Genomic DNA, 19,189 nt, shown 5'->3' with positions numbered 1-19,189 from the left:
GCTCAAGACCACTGACATTCCCACTTATTGCCCTTCACTGACCATTGGTAACTAAACACTTTGGGCAAGCCCAGGCCATAGCCCCCAACCCTCACCTTCATGATGGGAGCCCTTTTACCACAGGCTTCCTGACCATCAGGTGGTCCTGTGGCCTCAGGTGCATTGGGGCAGACGCAGGAACAACATTCCAGGGCAGGAGGGCTGGGACTCAGCCCCACCTGCTCTCTGAGATCATTCCTTTTGCTCAGTTCTGGTGGGTCCTTTGAACTCGTTAGGAGAGCATGGAGTCCAAGAGCATTAGGGCTAGAAGGGAGGATCCTTGGAGAGCATCTAGTCCAACCTCATCCCATCTCCAAGACTGGCATGCATACTTAATTTATAGATTAAAAAGCCGAAGCCCAGTCAGGGCAAGTATCTAGCCCAAGGTCACATGGCTATTTGATGGAAGACACTGGACTAGGTCTCAGGATTCCCGGTTCTCTACTCAGAGCTCATTCCAATCTTGTGACCTGCTTTTCTTTACTATGGAGATGGACGTGTGTTCTCAGCATACCAGGTACTCATAACTGCTGACATTGGTAAATTAACAAATTTAGTAAATTTGGGGAAATTTTCTCCAAATCAATTATTCAGAGCAAGAAGCAGATGAAGTTATTGTAATATACATATGTATAGAATGTGTACATATGTAATAGAAATTCTGAATTTTTTTTCCTTCTATCTACTGTGTTATCTCATTATTCCAAGCAGTCTTCTAGGCAGAAACAAAGCAACTCCAGTTCTCAGTCCATGCATATAGGAATCAGAAGTGCTCGGTCCCTCCCTGTGGTCTTAGAAGCCCGGCCAGAGCTCTTTCTTTCTTTTACTAGGGCATGCTGGAGTAGGCTCGCCCTGTCCTGCATCACACCACTGCCTGTGGCACCTCTGTTACTCAGATCCTGGGTGAAGTGCAGAGTTCCCAACCATTATTTGCCCATTTCCCCATATTTGCTGCTCCCAGCTCAAGGGCAGAGTCCTAGGATGTTCTATTTTTGCAAAATCCTCGTGTTAGGCTTCTTGGGTGACCTGGAGTATACTACCATTTCCACTGCCCTTTTTCTGTTCTGTGAGTCTGACTGTCGACATCTGAGCTGGGCCCTGGGAAGGAGGCTTGCTGAGTGGCCTGGGGGCCACCCCTCTGTTTCCTCTCCCCACCCTGTTCCTTTGCACACTGCATAGAGCTCCTCTGGGGTCCCCTTGGAGCCTCAGCAGATGTGGTGGCAACCCTCAGGAGGAACCAGTACCAAGAGATGCTTGGTGCCAGGGAAGATGCTTGAGTTTTCTCTGCTCCTTGAGGCTCACAGGCAAGTTTGGTTTTAGTCTTCGGGGGAGGAGGGAGATAGTAGGATTATGTGAACCACCAGGGAGCAACAGCCCCTTCCTTTAAGAGGTGGGGTTCTGAGAGGCTGTGCTTGAGGTCTGTGCCAGCTCCTGGCTCTGGCTGAGACCTGCATTCCCAAGGCTTGGACTAGTCTGAATAAGGAGAGGGAAATAATTACATGAAATATAGCTGTAGTACAGGATCTCTGGATTTTTGATTGAATGGGGAGAAGACAGAGTTTGAAAAGTGGCATTAGACCCTAAGAAAATAAGAAGTCACTGCTTTCATGAGCCCCACTGGAGGGCTGATCCTTACCCTACTCTCATCGAGAAGGCAGCCCAGTGTAGTAGAAAGGACACAGGCTTAGAATCTGGCTCCCCACTTTCTGGCTTAGAGACCTGGGACGAAGGTCTGCCTCAGTTTCCTCCTTTGCAAAATGGAGGGTGAATGGGGGTGAAGCTGGCAACCCCGTGATGAAGGTAGCATAGTGAAGATCAAGGATGATGGTCTTTAACATGCCTTTGCCCTTGGCAAGATACGAGGAGGTATTCAGCTGGAAGGGGATATTATTGCGGGATCACTGGGAACCACACTGTGGCTTCCTTTTCCAAGTAAGTGAGGCTGAGGGTCCAGGTTTGCACATCAGCCTCTGCTCACAGCAACATCTGGGCTGATGGACAAGGCCTTCCTGGCAGGGCTTCCTCCTTGCTTTCTTCCCTCCCCCACCTTGGGGTTCTCATTTTCGGGTTCTGCCATACTTGGGGAAAAGAAATTTTACAGGTCCCAGGATAATTCTGAATGTGATGAAGGGCCCTGAGCTATTGATTCCTAAGGAAGGATCTTTGTGCTGGGAGAAGCCTTCCTTGGAGCCCAGTGATTTAAGAGTGCTGACAAATCCGTGCTCACCGAGCCTCCTGCAGGCTGCAGATACAGGCTTCCAGGCCAGCCAGGGCTCTGTGAGGGATTTCTGGGGAGCCTGGCTGGTTGCTTAGGGGACATAAACCTGTGAACTTTCCTTGGGAAAAAGTATGAAATCAATTGGTTCATTATCACACCCAAAACACCCTGGACCACTTAGGGCATTTAAAAAATGAGAAGCAACAAAGGACTTGGAGGCTGCATTTGAAAAGTAGAGACCTGCAACAGGTTTAGGGACAAGAAGACCTTTTGCCACTGAACCACTCATGATCTTGACCTTACTGGAGTCCTTTGGCAGTGACTAGCAGGTCCAAAGCATCCCTGTCATTTGGGATGTTCCATTTGTTCCATTTGTCTGGAAACATCTTTGGTTGTCACCCCTGGGCTAGGGAGTGCTACCAGCCTCTAGTGGGTCAAGGCCAAGGATGATGCTAAACATCCTACCATACATAGGACAGCCCCCAACAAAAAGTTGTCTGGACTAATTTGTCAATAGTGCCAAGGCTGAGAAACCTGGGCTGGGGCACCACCACACAGAATTGTAGTATGCCAGAGGTGGGAGGGATTTCAGAAGTGTTCTCATCTGGCTTTCCCATTTCACAGCTCAGGACGCTAGGATCCAGAGAAGTGAAAAGACTAGCTAGGATCCTGCAGCAAGCAAGCAGCCAAGCTGGTCTAGAACTCAGATCTGCTGGTCTAGAACTCAGATTTGCTAAGACCCACTTACCCGGACTCTCAGAGATGCTGCATAGATTAAATGTGAGCTGTGAAAACACTTGGAAAATTATAAAGAGACTATTATTAATATTGCTATTATTAAGAATTTGGGAGTTTGGAAAGTTCTATTTCTGGCTGTGCCACTGACTCATTGTGTAATATTGGGCTCATCATCCCCCCACCCCCATGCCTCTCTGAGTGTGTGTGTGTGTGTGTGTGTGTGTGTGTGTGAGAGAGAGACAGGGGGTGGTCTTAGCAAATAAGTATATCATAATCATTATGTTTAGAGGAAAGTCCAAAGATTTGCCCTTCAAAAACCCTAGCCACTTAAAAAAAAAAAAAGATAAAAATTTTCCTTGAAAGAAACCGTGTTGACTTCGTAAGAAGCAAAGCGTTTTCTTCTTGGAAAAATTCCAGTACCCTGGCCCTGTAAGTTGGTTCCAGCCCAGGAAATCTGATCAACATCCGGAGGAGAAACTGATAGCTTCACAAATGACAAGCGATTGGATCTGTCCCCACTCCCTCTGGGAAGGGGAGGTGGCAACTTCACTCTTTCCTGCTCAACCTTCTTGGCACAGGGAAGTTCTGCAAGGAACCTCACGGAGGGATGGGAAGGCGTGTCATTAATTAGTAAAACCTTGTTTACTTAACAGACATATTCTTAAAGATCTCTTCCAAGGGACATTTTGACATATTACTTTAATTAGCCACAGAAGAATTGCAAGTGCAGAGAGTGTATAAAATGACCCTTCCTGTTGTTTCTAGTTACTGTTATCTTTGTTTGCCCCCAACAAGTACAGTGACAAGGTCACGGGAATCACTGATGAGCTCATGCTGTCCCGGTGACCAGGGGAGGGACTGCAGGGACTTCATCCCTAACAGTAGCCTCCCCACCTTCCCAGAGCGTGGACCCCAATGGAGGTTCTCTCTCGGCATCCCCACCCTGCCCTACTTTGATGTATGTCTTTAAGGACCCATCACATCAGACAAATTCTGACTCAGCTCTCTATATGGAGAACAGGCCCGGGAGCCAGATCCCAGCCTGCATGGGCAGAGGAGATCTGGCAGGATTGGTGGAAACAGCCTCACTTGGTGTTTTTCACCTGAGCAAGACCTCCACGTGCTCAGGATTAGAGGTAGGAAGTCACTTGAGTCTCTCCTTAGAGGATTAAGGCTACACCCTGGTCCATCCCTATAATAAAGGAGCTAAACTGACAGGCCCTTTCCATCACCTGCAGACTTGTTGTCGAAGTAATGTCACATTCCCTTTCATTCTGGTCTCTAAGAACAGACTCTTTCTTGGAGATCAAAACCATGTACCTCTCATCAGAGAAGCTATGTATATCCAAGATGTCTTTGGCAAGTGGGGACACAAGAGTCCCTGAGAAGGAGAAACACTGCTTTGTAAGCAATGTCGGGGGAGGCACTGTGTCTTTTGTTCTCAGTCACACACTCAGTGCCTAGCATGGTGCTTGGCATGTGGAAGAGCTCAGTGGGTACTTGGTGGATGAATAAATCAGTGAACATCGGTGGCCATTCTGGGGAAGAGGTGGTTCTTTGTTTGAAAGTGGATCTCCAGACTGGCCTGGATCAGTGAGGGCCAGTTTTCCTTCTGGCTCCTTCTTCCCAGAAGGCTCTAGAACCCTCAAGGTCCCACTGCTCAAGTAGGGATGGAGGAGCCCAAGCAGGGCCCACCCTATGAGATGATGGCCAGCTCCGAACCTTGAGCAAGACCAAGGTTTTCTTCCTCTTTACCACACTTTGGGTGCTTACTCCCCTTCCCTTCTTCTTCCCACCAGGCTGCTGCAAGGAAGCTCAGTGCAGGTTTGCCTCGTTTTAAGCTGAGAGAATAGATGATAATTTGGATTTCCACTGAGGACAGACTAGGGAGTGAATCACTGCTTCACAGAAAGATCCCCAGGGGCATTCTTCTAAATAGCAAGGTCCATTAATGCATTTTAAGTGATTTAGGGGAAAAAAAAAAAAAAACAAGAAACCCTGACCCATAGATTCTTAGGCCTGGAAAAGCACTTTGGAGGTCATCCAGTGCCATGCTGCTGTGCTGCCCCAGGATGCCCATATCCCTTCTGTGAGTCTTGTATTCGGTTTTCAGAAACACAGTCTGTCTATCCTGCACACTGCTGCCCCAGATCTAAAATGCTCTTTCTAAAATGCATGGCTGATCATGTCATAGCTAACTTCAAAACCTCTCTCATGGTGTGACTCCCAGGCTCCTTACCTGGGCATGGCAGGCAGGCTCTAGGGGCCCCAACTGCCACCTCCACCTTCCCCTGTACCCTGCACTTCACACCCCAGACATGGTATTCCAGCAACCACTGCACTTGCCCAGTGCACTAAGCTGTCACACCCATGCTGTGGCCTGTAGATCCCCCGGAATGAAGCTCCCTTGGAATCTCATTTTTCCTTTTCCACCTGCCCTGCCCACTCACATGACTAGCCAACCCATCCCTCCTATGGGCTGCATCTATACTTTGGACCTGTTGCTGCTCTAAGCTTATCCCTCTGTACTGTGCCTCAGCCCTAACAGACTGCAAGCTCCTTGAGGTCAGGAGCCATGCCTTAGGTGTCATTTCTAACCTGGCCCAGGGGCATCTACTAACTGAGCACGCATGTGTATATCAGTAAATGGAGGAGTCCTGTGTTTGGAAAGCAGTACTGAAGAAGTCAGAAAAACTCCACTGAGCTCCCTAGACAAATCAGTCCTGGAAGCAAGCCTATTCCTCAAAGTATGACAGTCCCAGGCATTCCATTCAACTTTTGGCCACTGCTCCTGGAGCAGGGAGTACCTAGTGGGCCCGGGCTTGACCTCCTGAGCTGCTTCCCTGCATCCCACAAGCAGTGGTTAGCACTATACTGTCTTAGTACCATTGCTGTTACCCTCACGTGCCATGTACGGACCTCAAGGTGGCCTGGCACTGGGCTCAGCACACAACAGGCATCACCTCATTTCATGGGCCGTTTTACAGACCAGGAAGCCTGCCTCGTGAATAATGCTCATGAAGGAGCTGCCGCGCCTGAAGTACCAGGCTGTGAGACTCCATTTGTCCTCTCACTTCCAGTACCCTGTTTCATTAGCCTGCCAGTCTCTTGGGCCCCTCCTCAATGGGGCCCCTGAGCTTCTGTCTGCCTTTTCTGGAGCAGGACCATGTCTGCTTTGTGTCTGTGCATGCGGCTGTAGGAGGAGTGGGGTGCTTTCCCTGAGCAGGGGGCAAGAGGAGGAAGCCTTCTATTTTCTGGGTGCTGGGGAAGATGCAGAGGACCTGGTGGCCCCTGGGGTGGGGAGGTGCAGAAGGTCTAGCATGTGGCAGTGCAGAAGGACCAGGACACTCAAGGTGGAGGGACTCCTTGGCAAGTGCTTGCCATGGGGCAAGCTTGGGGCTGCTTGTTCCCAGCTATTCTCGGGTGAGCCCAGTGCCTGCTGTGGTGTGGCTGCATGGGGACACGGGTTGAATAAATGACCAAGTGAATGGCATCTCCGGGCCCCCATTTATCTCTCCTACTTGGGCACAATATTTGCTTCCCAGCTGGAGTCCCAGCCCCCAGCTGTACCCTCTGTGGCTTCCTCCACAACCCTTTGCCACAGTGCTCTTTCTAACACACCCTTCTAGCCCGATCATTCCCTGGGTCTCTCTCTCTGGCTAGGGTGGCTCACCAGGTGAAAGGAAAGGATAGTTAGCAAGTATTGCTACTGTCCAGGTGAAAGGTGGAGTGGCAACCTCCAGCGATGGGGATGGAAAGACTGGGCAGGTTTGAGAAATATTCATGGGGCAGAATGGGTGTTGTGATCCAGTGGTTGGTTGTAAGGAAGAACGAAGAAGCAAGAGCCAATTGTGATACTGGATTTCCAACCTTGAGTACAGTGTTGGGATTTAAAGGGGCCCAATGAGTAGCATCCCCGTTCCCTACTCGGATTTAGGACCAGCTGAAAGATTGTAAGGGGGAGGAAGAAGGGAGGAGAGCGGCAGGCCTCAGGCACCATCATCACAGATACAACTATTTGGAAGGCCAGGCTTCAGAGTGGGGTCTGTGGGGCACCTGCCACTGCAGCCCTCACTGTGGAAGGAGTCGGGGGAAGGGCTGGGGCTGCCTGGCCAGCCTCAGCACAGGATAGAGTGGCCTCTGCAGGGAGGCATATCAAAAAGGACTGCTCTTCCCAGTTCTTGCACACTGACCAATCTGTGACTCCCTGCTCCAGCCCTCAGGACAAGGACTTGGGGGAAGGAGGGAGGCCAGGAATGTAGCACTAGCACTGAAGATTCTCAATCTCACACTACTGATGCTTTGGTCTGGATATTTTTCCGTTTTGGTGGCTGTCCTGTGCACTGTAGGAAATTTGGCAGCATCCCTGTCCTCTACCCACTAGTTGCCAATAGCACCCCCTTTCCCTAGTTGTGACAACCAAAAATATCTCCAGACATTGACAGGTATTCCAGGGGGCAGGTGGAGGAGCAAGATTACTCCCAATTGAGCGCCATTGCTCTAGTTAAATGGAAGATCCTCTGGATGGCAACCTTAGGAGTGAGAAAAAAATGCTTCCTCCCAACTCATGATCCAGGGATCAGGGTCTTTGCTTTTTGTTGTTGTTTTGTTTTGTTTTAAGATGTTATTTATTTGAGAGAGAGAGGGAATAGCGGGGGGGGGGAAGAGCAGACTCTCTGCTTAGTGGGGAGCCCAATGAGGGGCTCAATCCCAGGACCCTGAGATCATGACCCGAGCTGGAGGTAGATGGTTAACTGACTGAGCCACCCAGGTGCCCCTGATTAGAGCCTTTGAATAGGCAGTTCTGAAAGAGCAAGTTGGGTCCTGGGTCCTCCACACCTTTGGGTCTGCTCTCTGGATCCTCTCCGTTCTCCCCTCCTGCCTCTCCTGTCCAGCTACCTCTTAGCATCCTTTAACTTAACTTGCAATGACACCACTCTACCTCTTCAGAGGCATTCCCAGCTCCCTGCCCTGCCCCCCAGCTCCTTTAGATATCTCTCTGTGCTCCCTCCTGCCCAACACCCCTCACCCTGTACTGCAAATGTTGACTAAGTTTCTCCCAGTGACCTCAGCACTGCCTAGCAGAATCCCAGGCTCATTGAGGGTCCACAGGGAGTGTCACTGTGGGTAAATGAACCAAGATAACTTCTGTTAGCTCTTCTCCAGAGATGGTTCCAGGCACTCCTGTGGGGCTCTGTGCAGATTTGGGGGCTCAGCCACTGCAGGGCGGAGTGCTCCTGCTGCTGCCATTCTCCCTGGAGCCTCTGCCCCCTTGCAGTGTCTGCAAAGGTTCTGTGCTCCCTGCTCATTTCTAACTTCTGAAGCATCCAGGGCTCTTTTGTAGAGCAAGACTCTGCCCTCCTACAGTGTCTGGAAAGGGTCTGTGCTCCCTGCTCACTCTCACCATCTGAAGCATTCAGGGCTCTTGTTTTGTGAAAGCTCGGGGTTGTGTCCTTGGCTCTTTCAATAATTGCTAAAGAACTGCTTACCCTGGAAATTGCCCTGGAAGCCTCTCCCCACAGCTGCCTGACCCCACTCCGAGATCTGGGTTGCTTGGTTACCAGTTTTCAGACCCAATTCAGGAAAGTCCCAAGGCCACACAAAACTGAGTTTGGCTGCATGTGACCCAACCCACAGCCAATGTCTACAGACTAACTAACCTAACACTGTGTGAAAAGAAAGGAAACGAGGAGTGAGCACTGCGTTGTCTGGCCCCCAAGAGGTGTACACTAGCTCACCTAACCCTTGAAACCGTGGTGTGTCATCTGCTTCCCAGATTACAGATGAGGACACTGAGGATCTGAATAATTGAGGAACATGCCCAAGGTTACTACCTAGTTTATAGAGGGGGTTGAGATCCAAATCCAGGTCCCTGACTCCAGGCTTTGGGATTTTTTCCCCTTTTTATCCTGCTGAGGATTGTTCAAGGAGTTTGCTTATAGAGCACTTTAAAAAAAAAAAAAAGTATTATTACAAAGCAATTCTTCTCACTGCCTGAACCACAAGTCCTACCATCCCTTGTTCTTGTCAAGCCAGACCCTCCTTTGCCCCCTCCCCACGACTCCCCTGCGAATAGCCCACATTCCTTACTGGGGCCCCAGGTACTCTGGCCCTGCACCCTTCTGCCCGAGCTCTGCCTTTGGTAGTCAGCCTCTCCTATCCCAGGCTGCTCTGCCCTGAAAATCCTCCTTTTGCACTCACGTGCTTAACCCACTACTCCTCGCCACTCGTGTGCTCAAATACATAGTAGGCACTTAATATCCAAGCCATTCAAGAAAACAAAAAATTTCAGTTCAACCTACTTTTTAATTCTATTTTTAACTTCTCCACACTCTCCCAAAAGATTCAGATGTTCACAGTGGTGTGACAGGAGGTTTCCCGAGTCAGCCGTGTAAAATGTGAGGGCACTGCGGGTGCTGGCTGCCCTTCCGCTACAGGCAGTACCAGCCTGCTCTGCTTTCTGCCCCAAACTCTATCTCCCCTCTTCCTTTGACATTCTCCAGCTAAGTAGGTTTTCTTCATATATTTCAACAAGCTGGTGGGGAATCTTAGCAGCAGGAACATTTTTCTCTTTAAATCAGATTGTAGCTCCCACCTCAGATATCTGAGGACCGCGAGTCTAGGGCAGCAGTTCCCAACCCAGGCTGCCCATCGGAGTCATCTGGGGGGCTTCTAAAGATACACAGTGCCTAAGCCCTACCCAATTAATCAGAAACTGGGTGAAGGACCTGGGCCACATCATATTTCTAAAACTTCCGGGTAATTCTATTGACCAGGTAAGGTTCAGAACAACTGGTCTAAAGCCTTGCTACTAAAAGTAAAGTCTGCAGACCAGCAGCATAGGCATCATGTGACATTTTGCTAGAGTGAAGAAACTCAGGTCCCACCCCAGACCTACCAAATCAGAATGTGCATTTTACAAGATCTTCAGGTGATATGTCAGCATGTTACAGTTTGAGAAGCATTGCTTTAGGGAAAGAACAGTTTTTAAATAACTGTATGACAAGCTGCAAACAATTTCTGCTGACTCACATTATCATTTAGACATATTCCTTTGTACATTTAACACATGTTAATTGAGCACTTACTAGTATCAGGTGCTATGATGGTTTTTAAGAACACATTGGCATGCATCTCTATCTTAGCCTGCAAATTCCTGCCCATCCCCCATTTTCTCTAGGCTGTAGCCTTTGATGGAACCATCTCTTTTCTCCTTGACCTCACCTCTCTCCAGTTCCAACCCTTCCCCTCTTTTCACTTTTTCATAAAAACTGGAGTCAGAATCCTTCTTTGTCACTTCATATCAAGTGTGGTGATTTAACTTTGAGCTGAAGACAGTCAGTACTTTGAGTGTGTAAGGATAAACTGAGCCTGGAGCCCTGGGAATTGCCTAACCTTCAACTGATTTCAGCTCCTTAGATCTAGAGACAAAGAAGATTCTTGAACTAATCTTGTATCTTCACTGTAGTGTACACCCTGGTTTCTTGACTGGGAGCTATAGTATAGAAAAGCCTTGCTGTTCAATGTGTAACTTGCAGACCAGGACCATTGGCATCACCTGGGAACTTGTTAGAAATAGAGAATGTTGGACCCTACTACACAGATCTAGTGAATCAGAATCTGCTCTTGAATAAGATGTGATTCATATACACATTAAAGTTTGAGAAGTACTGAAGCACTGGTATAGAACAGTTTCTTAAATTTTGCAACATATTATAATTACATGGGGACCTTTTAAAAATTCTGATGTCCCTGCTGCACCCTACACCAGTTAAGTGAGAATATCTTGGTATGAGATCTGGTCTCTAAATTTACCACTTTAACCATTTTTAAGTGTACAGTTCAGTGACATTGAGTACATTCACATTAGTGTGCAACCATCACCACCACCCAGCTCCAGACTCTGTCATCTTCCCATACTGAAACTCTGTCTCTATTAAATGCTAACTCCCCATTCCTCCTCCCCCACAACCCCTGAGGACCAACATCTATTTTCTGTGTCTGTGAATGTGACTACTCTGGGTACATGTAAGTGGAATTATAGTATATATCCTTTTGTGACTGGCTTATTTCACTTAGAACAGTGTCTTCATGGTACTTCTGTGTTGTAGAGTGTGTCAGAATTGTCTTCCTTTTTAAAGGTTATAATATTCCATTCTTTGTGTAGACCACGGTCTGCTTACCATTCAGCTGTCAATGGACTCTTGGGTTGCTTCCACCATTTGACTATTGTGAATAACACTGCTGTGAATATGGGTGTACAAATATCTGTTTGAGCCCCTTCTTTCACTTCTTTCTGGTATAAACCCAGAAGTGAGATTGCCAGATCACATAGTAATTGTATTTGGGATTTTTTTGAGGAACTACCACACAGTGGTTTCTGCAATAACTGTGCCATTTTACCTTCCTGCTAGCAGAGCACAAGGGTCTTACTCCTCTACATCTTCACAAACAACTGCCATTTTCTGGGTTTTGTTGTTTGTTTGCTATATTGATCCTAATGGGTATGCGTGGTATTATTGTAGTTTTTATTTGCATTTCCCAAATGATTACTGATGTTGAGCATCTTTTTACATATTTATTGGCCATTTGTATATACATTCTTTGGAGAAATGTCTGTTCAAGTCCCTTGCCCATTTTTAATTGGGTTGTTTTTTGTTGCTGAGGTGTAGAAACTATATATTCTGGGTATTAATCCCTTATCAGATAGACGATTTGCAGATATTTTCTCCCATTCTGTGGGTTGCCCTTTCACTCTGTCAATAATGTCCTTGAGGTACAAAAGTTTTACATTTTGAGGTAATCCATTTTAACCATATTTTCTTTTGTTGTCTGTACTTTTGATGTCATGACCAGGAAATCATTGTCAGACAACAGTATTCTTTAAAAACTCCCCCCAGTGATTCCAGTGTACAGTTCCAGTTGGGCAATGTTTCTCAAAGTTTGATGTGAATTTGTGACACCGAAAATATTATTAAAATGCATATTCTTATTTATTAGTCTAGGGTGGGGCTCAAGATCCTGCTTGTTAACAAATTCCTAGCTGATGTTGATGCTGTTGTCCTGGGGACCAGTCTGAACATCCAAGGTACAGAGAAATACCTTCAGTGACCTCTTTCATGTGAGCCCTGAGAGTAGAAGGCAGATATTTTCCAGACCTTTTCCTGAGTTTCTTTACCACAACTGTTTCCTGATCTGCCATGGAGACAGGCTCACAGCCTCCCCTCTAACTCACAGCTGGTTCTAAGCAGCCCAGGTAGGTGCACTGGGTGCCCTTGACATAGCAGAAGAATAACTTGTAAAGTACATCATCTCCCCGCCCCTCTCTTCCCCTGTCCCACTGGGGAGGCCATCAATTGGTCTGCTCATGTGGGGTGATTTCAGATTCCACACTAATGATGGTCTGGCTTTGGCCTCTGTAGGGGAACTACTGTAGAATCCTGCTGAAAAGCTGTTTTGTTCAAAATATGTTTAATGTGCTCAGAAAGGAAAAATCACACAGGTTGGTCTGAAGTTTATAGAAGACACTAGAGAGAAAAACTGTTGAAGGTCTGCTTCTAAAAAAAAAAAAAAAATCCTTTAATTCATCATAGAATTTGAGCTGGAAAGAACCCTTAGAGTCTCTCCCAAACTCTCATTTTAGAGAAGAAAAGCTGGCACTCAACAAGGCTGTGACTTGTTTGAGGTTACCAAGCAAAATAGAGTTCAGCCCATACGTGTATTACTTCTTTTTAATCTCGCTTTGGGTTATTTATCCGGAAATGGTTAACACAGAGTAGCTACCTCTTTCATATGGCTCCTTTAATTAAAAGTTCACTTTTTCAGGGCACCTGGGTGGCTCAGTCAGTTAAGCATCTGCCTTTGGCTTAGGCCATGATCCCAGGGTCCTCAGATTGAGCCCCACATCAGGGTCCCTGCCCTCTCTTGTTCCTTCTGCTTGTGCGTGCGTGCTCTCGCTCTCTCTCTCTCTCTCAAATAAATAAATAATCTTTTTTTTTTTAAGTTCACTTTTTCACAGAAAAGGTAAAAAATCAACAGGCTGGATCATGGTTCATACCCCTCCTGGCCTTCATTACAAAATTTCTAACAGTTGCTTGTATTACTCCAATCAGACCTGCCTCCCTGGTGGCAGTGACCCAAATTGCAGGTATGGTGCCTGGGAGGGACTAACTAGCTTCTGGAAGGTATACCCAATGCCATTTTCCTTTTCTTTGTCCATTGCAGACCTTGTAATCTGATCACAGTACTCTTTCAATCCACTGCCAATCAATTGGATCTGGCTCTCAAGTTGAAACTCATTTGTTGTTCTTACAATAGAGGTCATACCCTGAAAAGACTAGTGACCTTCAGATCCACCCTACATTTCAGCATGTCTACGCTGATTATTAAATACTCTTTAGCTTCTCATTTTACCACCAGCTGCTCATTAATCCAATTAGAAGTTTCCTTTATTCAACCAAACTTCCTGCAGAGTTGCTTAACTCTCATAGTGATGTGTTTGCCTTCAGTGGTTAGACAGCCCAGTAGATGACACTGTTTTGTTCAGACATCTCCATAATTTAGATTTGACCTCACTCTGATAGTGCAACACCCAACTTGTGCCATATGAACATCCTGCAAGATGTTAGTTTCTGCCCTGGGGTGGGAGCCCTGCCCCTGGGTCTCTCCCCAGCCTTACCAGCAAGGTATTAGGGAGGCTTCTGAATCATGTTTGACCATGAAGACAGTGCCTGGGCCCTCGTGGGTTTCTGGGTCCTGAATGGAGGCGAGCTCATTTGCTGGCAAGAGCGTCTGTCTCCATATGGAGAGTCAATTTTTACGTCTTCTGTTCATGAAGACATCAGCCTCACTCAGCCTTGCTCTTGGCTGCCAGACACACTGGCCTGCCAGCAGGAAAAGTTCCATGAAGAAGGGGTCTGCTGCCTTCTGAAGGCAGGAAGGCACCACTTTGCCTGCAGGACTGGACCTGCGCAGCCTTCATGGGACTTGTTCCAGCAGAGCCTTTTGAACACTCTGTGAGTTCTGATTCCAGGCCTGCAGGCAGAGTCTCAGGGTGGTGCCATCTGTAGCTCATGCAAAGTGGGGGTGGAGTCCTTCCACCTCCTTGGCCATTCTCATCAGTCTCCTGGGTACATGCCACCAGCTCCCATGGCCCCAGGCTGCTCGGCAACACCCTGAGTTATGTTAGAGATATAATAATGAATTATACAATGGATTATACATAATTAATTTATAATAAAACACACACACAATGGTTTAATTTCTCCAAGTGAATGATACGCCACCCGCCAGATCCTGCTGGAATACATTCCCTAACTGATCGCTTCCTGATTTGGAGATGATGGCCAGCTGCCCTAGGGAGGGACGTTGGCCAGAGGAACCTGCCAATTCCCAGATTCCCTCCAGGCTACCTCTGGGGCATGACCCATAGAAGGATAATCCTTCACTGCCTCTATTATTGTTCTAGACCAGGATACCCAATAGGGGTCTGTCTCACTCCACCCCTGGACTGTTAAGAGTGGTTATTTTCTTCATTCCCCCAATCTTTCAGAGTACGGAAGATCCCAGTGTATTTATACTCAACCATTCCTTCCTTCCTTCATTCACTCAACAAATATGTGTTGAGTGCTTATTATGTGCCAGACCCTGTCCTTGGCTTGGTGTGCATAAGTAAGCAAAACAAAGATCTTTGCCCTGGTGGAGCTTACATTCTAGCAGAGGGAGGCAATAAATAGCAAATATAATGAATAAGTAGATTATACAGTGGTAGGTGCTATAGAAAAAGAAAAAGCAAAGCAGGATAAGGGTGATCAGGTGTGATGTAGGGAGGCTACAGTTTTAAACACAGTGGTCAGGGCAGGTCTTAGGGAAAAGTGGCAGCCTAGGAATGGCCACGCCCTCCATGAACAGCTGGGAAAGGCACTTCTGTGCCTATTCTGGGCTGTTTGGTTACATATTTGGTAACATTTTTAACTTTTGGTTTCAGATGTTCAGGATGTTACTGTTCTTGCTGTTGCTGTGGCTTCTGCCCCCCACCGAGGGGTCCCAGCGTGCTGAACCCATGTTCACTGCAGTCACCAGCTCGGTTCTGCCCCCTGACTATGACAGCAACCCCACCCAGCTCAACTATGGTGTGGCAGTCACCGATGTGGACCATGATGGAGATTTTGAGATCGTTGTGGCAGGGTAAGTGCTTCCCACCCTGAGTTTGACGGATACATTAGTCAGCTTTTGTTGTGATAAGGCTGAGTAACGAATCTCAAAAGCCAGTGGCTTGCAATACTCAGATTCCCACTCACTTCCCACTCACAGGTCTTGGCTGGGCTCAGCTGGGCCTCTGGTATGCTATGTCCTTACCTTTTGCTAGAGCAGTGAGAGGATGGAGGCTGGAGAATTTTTCAGGAAGAGAATCTGAATGCTCTGCTTCAAGGCTTTCTCTTCATATTTTTAAGTCTCCTTCGTTATGCAAGGAACACTTCTTTAGCAGGGGGACTGTAGAATCTCTATGTCGGAAGGGCTTAAAGGTGATCATTATGATCGAGGGGATACTCAAAGCTGCCTTTGCAGGGCATTTCCCATAAGACTAGGCAGGCAGTAATTGTCCCTTTCAAAGAAGGGAGGATGATGGGAATTCAGGATAGCTAAACTTCCTCTAGAGCATGTGGCCCACTGCTCCCTTCTCTCTCAAGAAGCAACATTGTGTAGTACGAAAAGCATAGGATTTGGAGTCCAAATAGCTTTGAGTTCATGCCGTAGATCTACAACTTCCTATCTGCACGACCTTGAGTCCGTCCCTTACTCCCTGAGATTCAGGCGTATCTTCTATAGAAATGGGAATGATTGTAGTGCTTCCTTGTTCTGAAGCAACAGCAGGGTGTTACATGCACCAGGCATTGTCAGTTCTGCCAGTAACCATGGATAGGTGTTATTTATGGAGCCTAATATGTGCCAGGCACTGTGGTGCTAAGCCTTTCAATGGCACTGTCTTCTTTAATCCTCTGGACAACATTATGAAGTACAGAGACAAGAAAAGGAAATGAGATGGGAAGTGAGCTGCCCTCATCAATTACATGGGACATGCATGGGTCAGGATTTGAACCCCAGGGCTCCCTAACTCTAGAACTACTGAACCACAGTTGTGCAGTTTTGTTATCACTTCAAAAATCAGTGGATCAATAAAAACACAAGGGCCTGTACTCTTCATTCTGAGAGGTCTGAGCTTTTCTGGCAGCCCTGAATAAAGTCGCTATTAGGTAACACTATTTGTAGCAGTTGCATGTAACTGTATAAAGCATTTACCTTGTAATTGGAGCACTTGGGTTTTTTTTTTTTAATTTTTATTTATTTATGATAGTCACACAGAGAGAGAGAGGCAGACACAGGCAGAGAGAGAAGCAGGCTCCATGCACCGGGAGCCTGACGTGGGATTTGATCCCGGGTCTCCAGGATCGCGCCCTGGGCCAAAGGCAGGCGCTAAACCGCTGCACCACCCAGGGAGCACTTGGTTTTAATCCTCACTGTACCACCCAATAGTTGCAAACCTTGTTCACGTTACTTAGCTATACAGTGCCTACTTTTCTCATCCCTAAAATGGGCATATTGAAGGCTATCCCCACCTACCACACAGGACAGTGGTGAGGATCAGCAGTGATGATGTATAGAAAAGATACTTAGTAAAGCACACTTCTTCCATTTATTAATTTCTTCTACCCTGTGAAGAGTAGAGGTACCCAATTCTAGACCTCTTCGAAGTCTGGATGAGTGTGCATCATCCAATGGAACTTTCCATGATGATGTAGATGTTCTACATTGGTGCTGTCCGATATGGTGGCCACTAGCCACATGTAGCTGTTGAGCACTTAAAATGTAGCTACTATGACTGAGGAACTGAATTTTTAATTTTTTTCATTTATATTAAATAGCCACATTGAAATTAGCATCTGTCTGGGCCTTAAGAAGGAAAAATGAAAGAGCAGAGTGTGATAGAAAAAAGAAAATCAGAAATGGTTGTAATGACCCTTGTTGCCTGAGGTGACCTGAGCAGCTTGTCTGCTCTCAGTGCCGTGAGGATCCAGTGTCTCTCTGAATCAGAGCAGCTCACCTCATCAAATCCCGCCTCCCAGAGACCTGTCGCATTTCTGAAATGTTCTAGCTGGCCCTGCCTCCCATTGGATGGCACCAGCCTTTCCCACCTTCTGCCACCCCTCCTCCTCCGGCAGACCCTGGGAGCTGACAGAGGACAGACAGGATGGTAAGGCAATCATCCTTCCCTCCTCCTGGGCCCCCTACAAGTTACTGCGGTGAGTGTGCTCACCCTTCACCTTGGACATGGGCTTCAGGTACAACTCTTCATCACACCCATCCTTGGACGTGCCTGGGCTGCCACTGCATCCCCTGAGCATGCAGCTTCTTTCTTTCCAAGAGCTAGGCATTCATTTCCTCTGTCTTTTCCATGAAGTCCCTCCCTCTCTCTCCTCCAAGGAACTCAAGAAATTTGCTTCTATGTCCTCTGTGTTAGGGAGGCTAGACCATCCTTTGTAGTCAGCTCAGAGTAGATAAGATAAGCCCGTCTAGCTTGCTGCTGACTGTGGGGCCTGCGGCACTTTGGAGTCCTCCTCAGGAAACAAAACTCAGACTGTCCTGGGTGTTCCTCCTGAATCAGCCAGAGATCAATCAGGGAGAGACCTTTCTCTCTTGTCCCAGGGAAGGGTTGAGCTGGGCAGGCCCTGTCTGGGGAAGTCTGGGCTGCCGAGTGTTCTTTTACAAGATGATATGGCCACTCCCAGCAAAGGAGAAGGCTTGCATGGAGGACAGGATGGTGAAAGTGGGCAGCTTCCCAGCTCCAGGTCAGGCCTTCTTTGTGGCTGTTGTGAAGCATTGTGAATTCTCAGAGCATCAGAAAGACACGTTCTAATTTAAGTACCAAAATACATTCCAAAGGCAAATATAACTTTCTATTATCTTCAGCTTAGGATGATTTGTCACTGTCTTCTTCTTTGGGCTGGATAACCAAGGGTTGACTGTATAGACATATTTAAATTAGGACCTTGGGAGGTCATTTGGTCCACCCCTTGCTTTCCAATAAAGCCATACCTACAGTGCTTGGAAGCTCCATTTATTTAAAGCCTTCCAAGAGAATGTGTGCAATCTTTTTGTAATCTAGCTCAATTACTTATGTCAAGAATCTATTTGACAAATCTGAATCCCTCATATTAGAGTTTAATAAGCCATTTCTTTTAACTTTTGCTTTGCTCTTGCCTTTGAAGATATAAACCAAATGGTCACCATTCTTTCAAATAATGACAGCGAGGATCACTGCTCTGCATTTTATTCTCTGTGGACTTGGCCACATTTCTGGCTTTGACTCTTACTCTCTGTCATCTATCCTATACCTATATCTAACTCAGTTTCCCTCTCTGTTTGGTTGTAGACTCTGTTTAAGAATCATGCTGCAAGAGTGAAATTTCTAAAAATTGAATGTAAATACCTTTACCTGGGGCACCTGCGGTCCAGCTCATGACAGGCCCACTCTGTATTATCTTACAGACCTTTCCATTAGCTGGTCTCAGAAGGCATTTACCTTTGTGACCCCTGGGATAATGGCCAGCTCTTCAGTTTATCAGGCACCATGCACTTGAACTTGTCTTAGATTTGTTGACCTTGTAGTGTGTCTGACTTGAGCCCTGTTGCTTTGAGTATTTACTTTTTGAATAGGTTTGTTTTGTTTTGCTTTTTCGGTATCCTCGTTCTGGGTATTGATGGCATTGATTTTGAGCATGTTGCGGGTGAGTTTGTGTTGTGTTTCAGTTTCTTGAGTTAATTGTGATGGAAGGCATGTGCGTGCATCTGACTCTGGGAGGAGCAGAGAATGACCGCCCTTTGTTCTGCGGGGATGGGGGAGGGAATGGGCTGGCTCTGCTCCTCCGCCACAGCTGGGTGAGTGCCTCCGCATATGGAGGGCTTATCTGTTGACCGGCAGGTGCATGATTGCGGTCTGTGCATACAGTCTCCTCCCTGCAGGGTGAGGGGAGGATTTGATCACCCCAAGAGACGTTCGCGCACGCACAGACCATTGAGGATCTTCAGGACTGGTTCCCTGGGTAAATAAAAAGCTCAGTAGCTTCCCCTTTTCTCAGTGGAACTAAACACCCAATCTACAGTCTCACATAGTCTAGAAAGGAATTCCTGTTGGTG

The 19,189-nt window shown here is 47.1% G+C and overlaps 1 protein-coding gene across 5 annotated transcripts in view; it reads left to right on the top strand.

The window, feature by feature from the left end:
• CRTAC1 (cartilage acidic protein 1) overlaps nucleotides 1-19,189 on the top strand; it is a 156,346-nt gene that overhangs the window by 2,205 nt on the left and 134,952 nt on the right. For all 5 annotated transcript variants that reach the window (XM_035707804.2, XM_049103092.1, XM_035707802.2 and 2 more), the window contains exon 2: nucleotides 14,982-15,181. In XM_035707804.2, the coding sequence (XP_035563697.1) occupies nucleotides 14,982-15,181 (200 nt within the window). The remainder of the gene's footprint in view (nucleotides 1-14,981; nucleotides 15,182-19,189) is intronic.

Source organism: Canis lupus, chromosome 28 (genome assembly GCF_003254725.2).
Source record: "Canis lupus dingo isolate Sandy chromosome 28, ASM325472v2, whole genome shotgun sequence".
Taxonomy (NCBI): domain Eukaryota; kingdom Metazoa; phylum Chordata; class Mammalia; order Carnivora; family Canidae; genus Canis; species Canis lupus.
Note: the sequence above shows the minus strand (reverse complement) of the source record. Positions and strands in the feature narration are given on the sequence as shown.